The sequence below is a fragment of the Anarhichas minor genome, unplaced genomic scaffold, assembly GCF_050575085.1.
Source record: "Anarhichas minor isolate MPS153535 unplaced genomic scaffold, ASM5057508v1 ptg000014l, whole genome shotgun sequence".
In the NCBI taxonomy this organism is placed as follows: Eukaryota; Metazoa; Chordata; class Actinopteri; order Perciformes; family Anarhichadidae; genus Anarhichas; species Anarhichas minor.
The window spans coordinates 9,155,575-9,170,800 of NW_027466460.1; the positions used below are offsets into that span (position 1 = coordinate 9,155,575).

Below are 15,226 nucleotides of genomic sequence, written 5' to 3' on the forward strand. Positions count from 1 at the left end.
CGAGGTCTTTACCAATTTTTGCCATAATGCGTTTTGTGGCGAGGACATGACAATACCAGACAGATACTGGAACATAGGTAAACATATGCGATACGTATTGACATTTACACGTTATTCAGCCCTATATTCAGACATAAATGATCCTGAAAAGACAAATACAAAAGTCTCATTGTGGATTTAGTAAAATTTAATTTATCTACAATTATCCCTCTGTTCAGGCATACAGACTGATAGATTCTTTATTCATTTCAATGTGGCTCATAAACTGATAAGTTACACAATATCATACAGAAGCTGGTTGCCAGTATTGGACAAAAAGTTGCAAAAATATCTTTTTTGTCTTTACATGTTTTCTGTCAGTGTTTTGCAGCATATTGAAGAGCGGTTGGATTGTGTCGTCAACGTGAACGGGAACAACTCTGAGTGTTGAAATACTGGAATACTCGAAACACGAATTAATTCGGGTGTGAAGATAAATTCGGGGTGCAGCGCACAGTGACACGTTGCAGGTGACCCTAATGCTGCAGAAGCATCATACGTCATGTTTATGATATAATAATAATAATAATAATATCACATCCGTTTACAGTTGCATATTTGCTACATTTTTTTTCTTCAAGATGTCTTGTGTGTGAATATTAACCTAGCAGTTATTCTTGTGATTACAAACTATATGACAATACATGACAATAAACACAAGACTGGTAAAAATCCATCACAAACTGATGGTAAAAGTAGCAGAGATGAATGCACCGACGATGTTCAAATCTTTTTTAGTTGTCACCGAAAAGTCCAAATAACTAACATGTACGGGTGATGTGACCAGAGGGTGAAGAAAAATGGAGACAGCATGGCAGCTAGAGAGAGAAACTGCATCAATATATTAGTCCTATTCTTCAGTTTCTCAGGTGTGTTTCTGCAAAGTTTGTTTTTCTTGCCTGTTGGCAGACAAATATTCCCATCTCTCCTTTTCTTTTCTTTCAGTGTTTTGTCCTCTAGTCCTCATCTTCATCCTCGTAATCGTCGTCCGTATGGTCCCTGCCGTCGAGATCGTCTTCATCGTCCACCTGTAAGGAAAGTGTCACAGTCTAACTAAAGCAGAACACACACACAACATACAGCTGAGTGGGTCAGGACACAAAATGATGTCTTACTACTCAAGTCATCTCTAGTACCAACAACTACCACCACAGGTGACGGGTTAAACCGGGAGCAGAACTTTAGATTACTAAACCCTTCAAAGTCTAGTTTTTGTCTTGATAGTCAAATGAATGAGTGAATATGGAAGACAGCCCATTGGTCATCAGGTAGACAAGAGCGCTGTTACACTTGAGCTGTTTGGTTCAAACAATCTCAGGTCCGTTTTCCCCGTCAGTACGGTTCGTTTCGGCTGGTATGAAAGCTGTTAATCGGACCTCTTTGTGCTGCATGTAGCCAAATGTTGGAGACATTTGCACTGTAATTATTAAATTAGAAATGATTGTCTTTCATGGCTCATAGCAGCAGCTTTTGTTTTGCACATTAATCCATATGCTTGTTCCTACCTTTAGTTAAAAAAAAGGGCTAATTCTAACAAAGATATCACTTTTTAAAGCAGTAATGAATACTATGTTAGATGTTGGGTTATTTAAAATGTTATTTCATTATTTTCTGTATTTTACCATCTCTATGAAACCTCCATTCTCCACAAGTTTGGAGCCCTTATTAGGTGATGAGTTAGGACTCCTGATGTAAAAGTATAATTCTGAATGTCTACCGTCTCTCCCAGGTCTTTGAGTTTCAGTTTGAGGGCGTGGATCTTCTGGTCCTGGTCTGCAAGCAGCATCAGCAAGTCGTCCTGCTCCTTCTTGGACTCCTGGACCTCCGTTTGCAGCTTCGCCTTCTCCGTCTGCAGGATGGCCACCGTGCTGGTGGCTGAAGCCAGCTGCTGTTCCAGCTCCGCCTGGCTCTCTGACAAACTCTTTGCCTCCTCCTGGAAACCGACGTAGGGGAGACGGAGAGGGCGGAGGAGGAAGAGACAGAATGATCCATAAATACAAATAATGGGAAGTCACAGCCAAGTAGTGTGTAAGCACTGGTAGTAAATCAGGGTGAAGTGATGCTTCACATGCCGCTGAAGAGTTATTCTACAAACCTTGAGTCTCTGTGTCTCAGTCGACTGTGCTGCCAGTCTGCTCTCTAATTCTGCCATCTTGGCAGCGTCTAATGAGCCGTCACTGCTGGAGACTGCGTCCTGGGACTGAGAGAAACCAGTGGGAGGTCGATTCATTTAGTATCCATACAGAAAAATGTGATATATTAGGCACAAAATATCATATTTGCTTGATATTTACCCCAGCTTCAGCTCTTGTGAGCAGTTCTTGTCTCTCTGTCTTCATCTGGTTGATTTCTGCCAACTGGGACTGGACCTGACTCCTCAGAGCCTCCAGCTCCTGCAACAAACAAAGCAACACTTGCAGAAATGTAATATATAAAACCATTACTTGAACATATGAAGTCTTAGGGTTACGTCTGGTGAAATTCAAGGAACAAGGGGAGTGACAGAAGGTCTAAAAGTATTAACAGGCAGACCAATTATGTTGGTTTTTGTCTTCTCATGTGATTTGTTGACAAGAAGAGAAATCCTCATCCTTTACACATATATTCATTCTAAATTAAAGGTGAAAGGAGAAATGCATGTATGATGAATCCTACCTTGAGCAGTTCTGTGTTGTCTGATCCTCCGGCTGAACTTTCTGCCGTCTCTGACTTCTACAAACAGTGAAAACAAAATACATTAGTGATGCACTATAATGTCATTTTCACTGTGACAGGATTAAAGTAAAACTCTACATCCAGTTCAAATTGCTGGATTATATTCGGATTAAGGCTGCAACTAACGATCATTTTCACTGACGATTAATCTGATAATTATTTTTCTTATTCCTAAAATTGTGAACTGCGTCCATGGAAGTTTACCAGAGCTGAAGGTCTTTAAATGTTTCGACAGACCAACAGCCCAAAACACAAAGATGTTCAATTTTAAATGAAGAAAGGTGATAATCATTGAAGAAGCCGAACAGTTTTGAGTTTTTATTTAAAAAGTGTCTTAAATGATTCATCAAAATCAAGTGAAAACACTTTTCTGTGGATTAATCGACCAACTATTGCAGCTCTAACTCAGTGAGTCTTTCAAACACAGGAGCCTCAAGTCTCCCAAGTGTTCCTCAACCAGATACAGCTGGAAGTTCTGTTGGAAGAATGCATTTGTTGTTTTAAGTAGTTTTGGTTCGCCTGAAAACTGTAGTTGGTGATTATTACTGTTATGTTGTCTGGCTGTTACCACGATAGTGAAGGTGTGGTTTGAAGGTCAGTGTATGTATTATTCATTCCATTATATTCTGGTGTTTGAACAGTGACCACCGTTGCTCCCCGGGGTGCCACGGCGTTGTGTCTGGATGGGTGCGTGTTGTTTTTCCACCTCCACTTGAAGCTTACACAAACAAACAAACAAACAAACAAACGCCGCGCGTGGACGTCTACTCACCAGGGTGTCGATGAGTGCGTCTTTGTCCCAGAGTTGTGTCTGAAGGAGAGCGTGCTGCTTGCGTAGCTCCTCCACCTCCTCTCTGAGCTGTGAGAGCTCCTCCGTCTGCAGCCCGTTCACCTGAGAGGCGTTTCCCTGGCTGTTCGGCTGACTCTCCTTACCTGAAAGGATTAACACGCACTCAGTTAGGATGTGGAAATGTGATAGAAATGTTGATGTTACCCCCTCTACAGATGTAGTTTTGAGCCATTAGGACAACACTTTACTCCTTATCTTAAACTCTTTATTTTGTGGACTCTGCTACATTCAGCACTAAGACAGAGAAACGAGCCACATAAGCCATCATATTTAAACTAATTTAAAGTTGGAGGTCTACGGGGATTGACTCGCTTTTGGAGTCAGCTGTAAGGGGCCATTCACCGATGAACTGCTGTTTTTGGCTTCAGTTTTCAGCACCGGACGTTGTCGCTGTCAGAAATGTTGAACTACTTCTTTAAAACCTCCTGTTGTTGCCTTGTGCACACTCCGTTGTTAAACTGTATCTTGCGATGTCGCCCCATATCTCAGCAGTGAAGCAGTAAAGCGTATCAACAACAGGGAAGGTGGAGTTGTTAAAAATAAATAAATCACACAAATATAAATATATTACATACCTTGCCAAAATCACTATTGTTCATTCAACTAACAAACCAGACATAAGAGGACACACAACACTCGTTATTAGTCACCCAATGAGGCGGACCCACCTATTTTCAGCTTGAGGATGTTGTACTGGTCCTTGTGCTGCTGGATCTGGGACAGCTGCTGGGTGACTGTAGTCTGCATCTGTTCACCCTGAGACGACATGGAGACCACCTGCTCCTTCAGGTCCTGGATCTGAGAATCCTGAAGATCGCACAATTACAATTTAAAAGAGTCAACGGGAGAGAACATTAATATAAATAACTATATAATATATAAATAACATCAAACACACAGAAATGAAAAACAAAGCACGTGTTGTTTACCTGTTCTCTTATCAGATCTTTATACTGAGTTACAATGTTGTCATGTTGCTCTAAAGTCTTCTTCACCTCCTCTTCCTTCTTCTCCTCCTCATTGGATTTGTGAACCGCTTTAGTGATCACACCTGTTTAGAGTAGAAAACAACAATTCATGAAAACAACATTTAACTGACAAATTTACCGTCACTGGATGTGGAAGATAGTCTCCGACTGACCCTCCAGTTCTTTGACCAGCTTGGTGAACTCGTGGTCGAACAGCATCTGCTCCGGAGACGGGAACACCGGCTGCGGCTTCTGAGCCGCCCGCGAGTACAGCTCATGTTTGGTGATGAAGCCCAGTTTCTCCACAAAGTTTTCCTTTCCGATCCGCTTCTCGATTAGCTGCTTTAGCTTCTCTCTGAGGAGAAGAGAGACGACACGGCAGGTTTGTTAACAGTCACTGTTCGCCTGATCTTTCATTTGCTTTATCAAGTTAGAGCATTTAGATAACGTTGGCTAACATAAGTACACTTCTGGAAAAAACACTTATCCATACATGTGTTTTTTATACGTTATTATACGATATGTGCACAATAATTGCATGACAAAGACCCAGGGAAATATCGCTGACATAAAGTAGAGGAAAAAAAGAACAATCCTCGCGTGTAGCTGTCTTTCCTACACAACTTTATTTATATAGCCATTTTTTAAACTAAGTTACAAAGTGCTTTACGAGACAGAAATGCCGAACAAACAATGCTAACATTGAGCAAAAGAGCAACATACAGAAAAGTACAATAAGTCAAACAAAACTTAAGTGAAGAGAGGTTTTAAGAAGTGAAAACACTTTTAAAAATATGTTTTTAAGAGGGATTTAAAATGTGTCATGTGTGCTTTCAGCAAAGTTGTCCCAGAGAGTGGTTGAATCCAAACTGATAGATAGATAGATAGATATATATACTGATAAATAATTTGTAACCGCGCTCTTGTTACAAAAGGAAGTCCTACATATTTAACAAGTCAGTTTCAACTGAAACTGTGTTCCCACTTGAAAGCTTCATTCCACATCCAGCGACTAACAACAACAATCTGTGGTACAACTGGGTTTTTAGACTAATAAGATAACAGCAGTTCATGTGGATGTGTTTATGAAGTTATTTTCAATATTTGTGTGAACCGACACTTACTTGGTGTAGTTTTCGAGCGAGTTGTCGTTGTAATAGATGCAGATGCCGAGTAGCAGTGCACACAAGCCCTGCACCAGCCTTTCATCCTCTCCCAGGTTCTCTGAGATCTGAGCAGTCAGCTGCAGGAGTCACACTGAGTTAAGGATTCATTCAACACCAGTCACTTTCACACTCAAAGAGTCCGTTTTTTTTTTAAAACCTGGAAGTGGAATACGTTGTTATACAGCACACGGCCTTCAATCTGAATAAAAAGATTTAACTGAATTCCTCAAAAAGTTATTAAAATGAAAATATAAGATTCGTCCAAAAGAAGTTCGATGAATATTGAGTAACAGTTTGTTCACCGAGCGATCACTAACTACAGACATTTACTGTAATGAAGTTGGTTGATGGCTTGGAGGCTGCTTCAAGGATACAAAAGGAACGTTTTCCTGATTGTGTAGAAAGTGCGTGACAGCGATGGGACAGTTGTTGATCCATGTACACAGCAGCATGAGGAGGCCCACCCTGGTCTGCACTTTACTGCCCTGTAGGGAAAAAAAGGAAGAAAACAAATGTCAACATGAGTCCAAATATGTAATATTCTAGAGAACCAAATGTGGGGAAGTTATGTACATTAAGGCACATGATCATAACCACGGGAGGAATAGCAAATAATACTTTAATTAATTATAATTCGAGTTCTGGTCATAGACTTTTAGATTGAGTCCAGATTGGGTCATAAAACGTAGGCAGATAAAATGGCAACAAACGTGCTTGAATATGAGTCGGTGTTAAAACGAGCATTCATTTTGTTGCCACATTTCTAACAAAAAGACCAATTTTCTTCCCGTCCTGACATGTTGGTAGTAACACGATGCATTTGATTTCCCAATCAACTAAAATACGGAAGTGGTTAAATAAACCAATCAACCCTTAATTGGGAGCACTTCAATCACATCAACCATTAGTAGTTAATAAGGTTATCACAAACAGAACAACAAGGACACGTGGGAAATGAAAGACTCAAGCGAAAACAAACTTATGGATTGGTTTAACTGGTCTCCTCCCAGTTGGACGTGACAGGAAATCCCTTCACATGACGGCGTCCAGAAGGTAAACCTGTTGAGATGTCAGAGCCACCTCCACTCTCTCCTCTCAACATCAAGGAGCAGGAGTGATATTCTGCGCTCCTCACCGTGTCTACAGTCTCATTTGTGAGGGCTTTACCATCGGGGCCACTTCTCCTTCTAACACCGCTTGATGTCCTGCTTTTACTCAAATGACATTTCATCATCAGGAGCTAGTTGGCTATGATCTCTGCTTTTTCCTACTGCCCGACTGTCAATGCACCAGACTCCTACATCAAGCCGCGGTGCTTGCCCCTTCAGTACCTCTCCTGGCTGAACTTGACAAAGTAACGTGGGTGCACAGGTCAGGGATCCAGTTTCTCTGATCCAGACTCGGTCACCTCACTTCAGACCGAGCTAGCCGAAAGCAAGGAGTTTGTCAACAGAGAGCGGGAAGTTTCACCAGGAAGGTGCACCGAAGTTCATGCATTTTAGCTGACTGACAAAGACTACCATTGAAGAATCCACAATGTGTGAGAAAGAGAAGAATCCAGGGGATGCATGGCGTGAGTAATGCAAACTGAGTAACTCCTAGGAACACTATAAAACGGATCCACAGTGAAGATTAAATAATCCTTGTACAGTATAAACTACAGAAGCTTCTTGCGCCTGCACTGTGCATTCGTAAGCAGGTGCATGTTAAGAAAGAGAGCCAGACAAACAAGAGTGGAGCTCTCTCACTTGGACAGGAAACTGCCCGAAAGCTGCTGCTGCAGCACACTTCCTGAACACACGGATGAGAGTTTACAGCGCAGTAAACAAACCAACATCGGAGCTCAAAGCAGGTGTTAGGACGACAAAACCACAAAAAACAACAGCTACTGTGTCCCTTCTCTCTGCACCTCTCTTGTGTACTTCCCCACCAGTGAACACAGTGAGAGTCAACCTGTGGGGACAAGTGCCTCCCTATTGAGGAAGAATCTGGTCATGGCTATAAGTTAGGACGAAAGAGGTGTCAGTAAAGAGTTAAAAAAAAGGGCAGCAAGATCCCCAAACATGTGTGCCAACGAGACCTCGACTACAGACGCCAAGCCAAAAATAACCAGCATAGGTGCCGCCCAAACACTCACAACACACGTTACTTACCCGCCGGACGATCTTATCTCCCTGCAAAACCACAATAACGTGACACCGTTCTAGTCACTGTTGTTGACACTTCAGAATTAAATTTGCCAAAATAAAATCCTTCCTACCAAGGCACACATGACCTGTAATGATCTTCATTCTAGCAGCCAAGTGGCCCCACTATTGCCCTACCTGGGAGAGGATGTTGGTGCACTGCTGCAGCAGGGAGACGGGGGGCTTTCCCAGGCTGGTGGCCAGTTGGACCCTCAGCAGCTGCTCCTTCTGAGTGAGGTTGTCCTGCAGGGAGTGAGCCAAGGCCACAGCAGCACACCAGTTGGACAGAGAGTCAACTGAAAAGAGGCCTCCGCACAACAGCTGGCCCGCTGAGATGGAATTGGCTGAAAAAGGGAAAAGGAGTCAGTTAATGAATAGTTGTAAATATATAAAGCTGACAGCAGAATAAACAATAGTTTATCCATCTCGAAGTGTGTGTGGTGATGTGCATTGTGACAGGCCGAACTCCAAAATAACTATTAGAAGTCCACACTGTTGCCTTTCCATATAATACAAGTTTTTGGTGATTTACACTTAACTAGCAACGTGAAAACTGAGCTTTACAGTGATGATGCTGATGGATTCACTGCATTTTTCACCTTTACCTGTGAGCAAGATGCTTCTCCTACAACCATAAGTGCTGCTATTTTCTATCATGTATTTCGTTTTTTCCTGCATTACATTACATATCAGCCTGTCAGTGTTTATAAATGTGTTAAGCAAACTCACTAATAACATAAAATAAAATGACTGCATGCTGCATTCAACCCGATCATGGCTGTCGGCGGCACGGAGGCATCAAAATAATCAAATTTACAGATATAATTAAAAGCAGGGACATCAATATTCTACAGTGGGAGGGAGATTTTTTTTAAATCACTAAAGTTTTACACCAAGGGATCATCTTTAGTACTAATCAAACTTAAACGTTGCTCTCAAAACGTGCTTTACAGAAAGATGTCTTCAAAAAATGTGTTAACTTACTGGACAACTGTTTTTTACAAGAGACACACATGATGACTTATCAGGATGACTTCCAAATCAACTGATGATGCCACTTATAGGTTGTCGACTTGGTGTAACTGACCATCAATGGTGGAGGGCAGCAGCGTAGCCACAATCTCGCCCTGTCCTTTCTGGTTTTTGTACAGGAAACACTGGAAACAGTAGAGGACGGCACAGCGCAGCACAAACGGTTGTCTCTCATTCACCATGGACATGAGCAGCACCACGATGGCTGGTCTGTGGACAAAAGAAGAAGAGAGATCAGAGAGAAAGTTCTGTCGGTTTACCGTCGGATAGATATGGGGGGGGATTCAATGTTTCGGTTCATTGGCTGCGTCTCACCTCGGTGGGTTTGAAGGAGCGTTGACAGACGCAAAGTAGTCCTGGTTGACCTGTGAGCCTCTGATGACCTCTGACACGGTGTTGATGGTCTGAAAATAAAAAAAATAAAAAGTGTCCAGATCACAAGCTTCAATGCAATAGGTCTCAAAAGGAGCCTTTGTCGTCGGGTAGAACTTTCTGTCATTACCTCAGTGAGGATATCAGCAGGCACACCTGTGGCCATGAGGATGGTGCACAGCTGCTGCAGCAGACCACACTGGTACATGGACTTCTGACAGCTGGCTGTAGCTCCAGGAGAGTTCACTGGTGACACCATCACTCGCACCAACTGGGAACAGAACATTGTGTGAGATTATAGCAAAACCACATTGTTCTTGCTTGTTCAATGTTGTAAATACTCTAAAGCAACGCTTCAGCGTGACTGTCCTGCGTTACCTGGAGCATGAGGTGGAGGTTGGTGACCTTCTGTGCGGACCAGCCAGAGTTGTCGTCACCAATTTCAAACCAGGGCTTCATTCTCTGAATGTAGGAGCCCTCCTTGAAGAAGTTCTGATTGGAGCTGTTGTTCTTGAGCAGGTTGAGCAGCAGCAGCAAACAGTCCTCCACCACAATACCTGCAAAGAGGGCAAAGGATCGGCATCAGAACAGATCTCGCAAGAAAAATAAGATTCTATGTTATTGGAAGAGAAGAAGAGCGATTGTATTTACATCTATAGCGACAATTCTGTATTTAAGATAAGAAGATTCTCCTTTTACCTCCGTCGCTGCTGCCCTCTTCTGTGATGATATCGAGAAGACGCTCAAATGCGTTTTCAAATGCTACAATCTTCTGAATGGCAGCATTGCTTTTGGTCAACTGTTGAAGCAACAGCAAGCCCTGTTGGAGATAAAAACAGGTCGTCATGCATCCGACAAGAGCTGTACAACACTTGACGGGGGTTCAGACCAAAATCAGCTTTAAAACACGACAGGGGGCTGCGTCGATTGTGGGCGTATTGTTTATGGTGGAAATAAGATCTCGGAAGTCCAGTTTGAGTAACAAATCTGTGAGTTTGAAGGCTTCTCAAACGCCCAAACTCTGCACAGCCGTTTATACAACTATTCGGCATAAGAAATTTACAACTCTGGAAATTGCAATTACTTCATCTTTCGTTGCAACGAACAAGAGGTAAACAGCACACATGTGATAATCACATTGCGAATGTGCGGTGCATGTTTATGATCGGTCAACACAGCGCCTTGCCGGATGAAGTCACATATCGCTGCACCACAAATTGAGCTGGAACGACTTTTTTGCCAGCCGACTGACTGACTAACTGACCTCATCGACATGAATGAGAGGTCGGTGTTTTTTCACACCGTGCTAAAGCCGGTCTGAACGCGACAGCGGAGACGAGTACTCACATCGTTGCGAATTACTTCTCGAGAGTCTGCCAATAGGTCCATCAGTCTGGAAACACCTGAGAATGGAAATGAAAACAGCTGTTATAAAGAAACTGGTTGACAGTAAAAAAAAAAACAGACACTACGAAACAAGTCTGATCGGATGTGGAGAGGAGAAGCTCACCCATGGGGCTGACCAGAATGATACCCTGGACCTGGACACCCTGGTTCTTCAGGAGAACAGTCAGCAGCTTCACCCCGGGCCAACGTACATGGAAGTCAAACTCCTAACGATCACATCAATGGACAAAGACATCAGGCAGTTGTTTTTGACAAATATAACAACACAGAAGTCTTGCCACTGGAGCAGAAACAGTTCAGTACCTCCAACAGACTGAGAAGCAGAGTCACGTGCTCAGCATCCTGAACGAACTGCTCTGTGAACTGGGCTCCCAGGTCATCCGACTGCTTCTGGGCGGTCTCATCTGTGGAGGAAAATAAATATTACAGCTCGGTTCTATATTGAGGGAACCCAGTTGGTTTGTTCACAGCAATCAGCCTGAGTTGGTAAGCAGTAGAAATTGGATCTGCAAACTCTCTCAAAACCTTTTACCAGAGTCTTTATCCCTGGTGGTTTTCAGTTATTGGAAAATGACTTTATATCTGAAGCCATTGGAGAAATGTGCACGTGCTCAGGGTGATACTTGTGAACATGCCTTCTGGGAAAATAAAAGGGTGACACGCGAAGTGACGAAGGGACAGCTGCATGGAAGACTGCGGAAAACAGGCATCATGTGGGAAGAGCGGAGAGCTTCAATGTGACAAACACCACCACACCGAGTACACCCACCTAGTAATCCGACCACGACTTATAAGAGTAGCTGAACTTAAGCACGTGTTACTTACAATCCACAGAGCAAAAACAAAAATGCTAGATACCACCACCGGAGAGGAATTATGATTTTTTTTGTAATTTGGGGAAAAACAAACAAACAAACAGAAGCAAACAAAACTAATCCATATAATTTCACCAGAAGAGTGCAAAAACAATCAAGGATAAAAATGTGAGTGAAACAAAGGAGCAACGAGAAATTACATACTAACAGACAAGAGGTTTAGGGATGTGAGGGTATTAGTGAAGCATTCACCACCCAAACAGCTGCCAGTCACTTGCCGACTGTTTTTAGTGAAGTTAGTTAAATAAGCAGGACTATAACTACGGCAGGGATAGCTTGGCTTCAGTACTGACCAGGCATGGAAGCATTCTTATGCTTCCCTGAAGCAGAGATAGGAGTTACTGCGTCTGCGAGGGGCAGGAGGGAGAGGGAGTTTAAAGCCTCACCCAAACAGCTTGGCTGTCATTTCAACCACTGAAGAAGAGGAGAATCAGCCGACTGATTCATGTGAAGATATGACAACAACCAAAACACAGCCTAGAACATGATCAGCTATTTACAATCTGTGTACGGCACCAGGTGTAACAACACAAGTACAGCGCTCTTTGTCCACAACCCAACCAAAAACAACGTATGATTTGTAAGTGCTGGGGGGGGGGGGGGGGGGGGGGGCATCATGCACAGTCAAAGAGTTTTACCTTCTGATTCATCTGTAGAGTTAAAACATGGAAGAGAAAAGAGAGACGAGAATTTTTACATAAAGCATTCATCGGTGTACAGAGGAGGGGAATTAAAAATAACTCGTTTACACATGCAAAACAATGGCTCAGTCACCATTCACAGTAGCCACATACATAGGAAGAATTATCTTCAAACTACTTTAAGGTGAATTTCATATATTTGTGCGTTTAATACCTTGCTCTTCCTCCTCATCATTGCAGAGGATGTTGTACATCGTGTCCAAAGCATAGCCAAGGATTTCAGAGTCAGACCTGTTAAGGGAGCAAGAAAACACAGTCAAACCAAAACACAAAGCTCTGTTTAGGACAACGTGACCAAAACAAAAACTACATCAACATACCTGTCAGTTTGCAGTATGTTAACCAAGTGATCCATTGCCTGTGTGCCAACTTCCATGCGATATTTCTACAAAAGATAAAAGGTGGGGAATGCAAGATTATTTGTAAAGCACCATTCAACAACAACGCAAGTGTTGCATACAAGAGATGTAAAAGAAACACAAGGCAATTTATAAAAGGCACTTAAAAAACTTTTATTCTCCTGTTTCATGGTAAAGCGTGGTTCTGGAACAGTGCAAGATATGAATGAATATTACCAAATGGAATTTCATTAAGAAACTTTTAAGGAATTTTTTGGAGGTTTATTCTGGAAATGTTGTGCATTAAAATATGCTTTATAAACCAATAATAATAAGAATAAATAAATAAATAATAAGATAAATGATCCACTGTTGACAGGACAAGACATTTAAAAAAATAAAAAAAGGAATTTCAATCCGTGTTGACAAAGAAAAATAAGAATCCTTAACTCTGAATCGTCTTTCTTTTACAATACAGGAAGCCAACACATCCGTGTCTGTGTTTTTGACCAACACTGACACCACTGCGTGTTAATGCGCAACCATGTGCCTGATAAACCGCTGATTCATGCCTGATAAACTCCTTACTCATGGTTGATGTGGCAGCCAGTAACAAAAAACTGTCCATGAACTGAACTGAGAGGCGGCTTGGCAGAGGTTTACGTGAATGATTAGTTCATTTTTAAATCAGCAGAGTTTGACCAAAGAGAGCTTCATCCATGACAGTGTGACAGAGGAGAAATCGTTCACAAATGTCCCAATAAATTAATGTTAATACAGAGCAAGAGGAATTGAATTCCACTGCTATTTCCTCCTTTGTTGACAGCTACTCCTGTAAATTAAAAAAGTGAATACACTGAACACCTACTCAATAAAAAAGTACTAGAAGCATCACTAATGTGGCTAAACACAAACCCCTTCGTACACTCAGTTGCTATTTTTAAATAATAAAAAGCTGGCAAATAAGTGTATTTCTACTGCACCTGTTTCCAATAACTTGATCTTTATACTTTACTGTACCTTAGAGAGAGACTTGAGAGCCCGGACTGCATCTCTGCGGTCTTCTAGCAGCGTCGATGAGGCCACTCGGTCACACAACTTGTGGATCTGTTAATAGAAGAATCATTATTTATTTGTTATGCCTCATATACATCCAAGAGAAGATATCTGTATTTACATGTCTTAATAGTTGACGGTCAGTGAATGTGATGTTCCCTTATATTTCAGAGGCATGGAGTACAGGGTATCGAGATTGACAGTAACCGTTAGCTGTAGACCTACATGACAGCACGCAGCATTAATACGTCATCTTAATATGACACATTAACAAAACCTTTCAAAGGGTTTTATGTTCTCAGCAATGTATGTTTCTCAACGTCAAGTGTTGAAATCACCCAATCTACTGATGTTCTACTCCTTGAAACCCACAACCCTAAATGTGTGGAAAAGATGGGTTTTCTTTTTCTTTCGTAACACATTGATACCTCTCAGTGGCTGAATGGATTGTTACCACTCAACGTGCATCTGAAACGTCCTCCTCCCTTCATTCGTTAGTGAAGATAACTCTCACAATGTTTATATCAAGAACATAGGAGACATAAGGATGGTCCCCTTATGCTACATAATGGGTGTGAATATTTAGCTTCTGTGTTGCCAGATGTTATTTTAAAATAAATATATTGTAGACAGCCGATACTCCTAAAAGTCCTTATTGTCTGTCTTTCTTTCATTCATTACTAAACAGCTAATCGTACAGAAAACAGCTGGTATGTCCAGACAACTGACAGATATGCTACGTTAGCTAATTAGCCTTCTGACTAGCTCGTTGCTCACATTTAGGGAGGCCCGAGCCTCACAACATTCATCCTGGATGTTTTATCGAGAGAGAAAAAATAACCTTCAGTGAAGGAACACACGTGTTTTATTGCTGACGTGTGCGTGGTCTCAGTTTGCTCGGTACACAGTGGTGGAAATGTTAGCTTAGCCGCAGCTAGCTAGCTGCAGTTAGCCGAAGCTAGCTAGCCGCACTGCTTTCCTACCGTCTCCGCTCCGGACGGCTGCGGCCCGGCTGCCTGCCCACCCATCACTCCTCTGAAGAAGTTCATCTCTACAGACGTCCTCTCGGTGGTAATCAAAGCGTCTCTCCTTCTGGATGAAACCCCGGACTCCCCCCTCACCGGTCCGTGTGATAACTATGTGAATAGAAAATGAAAACAACTACACAGTGATGTTTTTTTTGTTGTACTGTGTGTGTACACTGAACGGTCGACCCCGGAACACAAATATGAGGGCGCTGCGCATGCGCGCAGACGTGGCGATACGTGGCTGATCAGCAGACGATTGAGTTCACTTATTTAAAGGGCAAGAAAGTCATTGATTAGTGTGTGTGTGTGGAAGATCATGCACCAAAACAAATACCAATTCATACACTTATCACTGTAAGAACTAGTATGTAACTGCAGCAATGCAAGAATGATGCATAATAATGCAAAAGGAAATACAGTGAAAGTACAGGTGTTTTATCCAGAAGTACTCAGTCAGTATATATTACACAACTCGAATATTATTACTGATGTA

The 15,226-nt window shown here is 42.2% G+C and overlaps 1 protein-coding gene across 4 annotated transcripts; it reads right to left on the reverse strand.

The window, feature by feature from the left end:
• Positions 1-169: 169 nt before the first annotated feature.
• Positions 170-14,950, reverse strand: uso1 (USO1 vesicle transport factor). 4 transcript variants are annotated; one of them, XM_076091359.1, is made up of 27 exons: positions 14,689-14,950; positions 13,670-13,756; positions 12,632-12,696; positions 12,466-12,542; positions 12,249-12,260; positions 11,904-11,957; positions 11,039-11,139; positions 10,839-10,941; positions 10,676-10,731; positions 10,028-10,148; positions 9,707-9,885; positions 9,459-9,599; positions 9,272-9,360; positions 9,012-9,166; positions 8,063-8,268; positions 7,892-7,912; positions 6,113-6,223; positions 5,697-5,815; positions 4,746-4,927; positions 4,534-4,655; positions 4,273-4,411; positions 3,527-3,687; positions 2,695-2,751; positions 2,334-2,432; positions 2,135-2,239; positions 1,757-1,972; positions 170-1,067 (listed from the first exon to the last, which is right to left on the reverse strand). In XM_076091359.1, exons 1-27 carry the CDS (start codon positions 14,752-14,754, stop codon positions 996-998), a joined length of 2,916 nt encoding a protein of 971 aa, XP_075947474.1. In that variant the 5' UTR covers positions 14,755-14,950; the 3' UTR covers positions 170-995. The 4 variants fall into 4 exon arrangements, with proteins under 4 accessions (XP_075947474.1, XP_075947475.1, XP_075947477.1 ...); XM_076091360.1 differs by lacking the exon at positions 12,249-12,260; XM_076091362.1 differs by lacking the exon at positions 11,904-11,957.
• Positions 14,951-15,226: the final 276 nt, after the last annotated feature.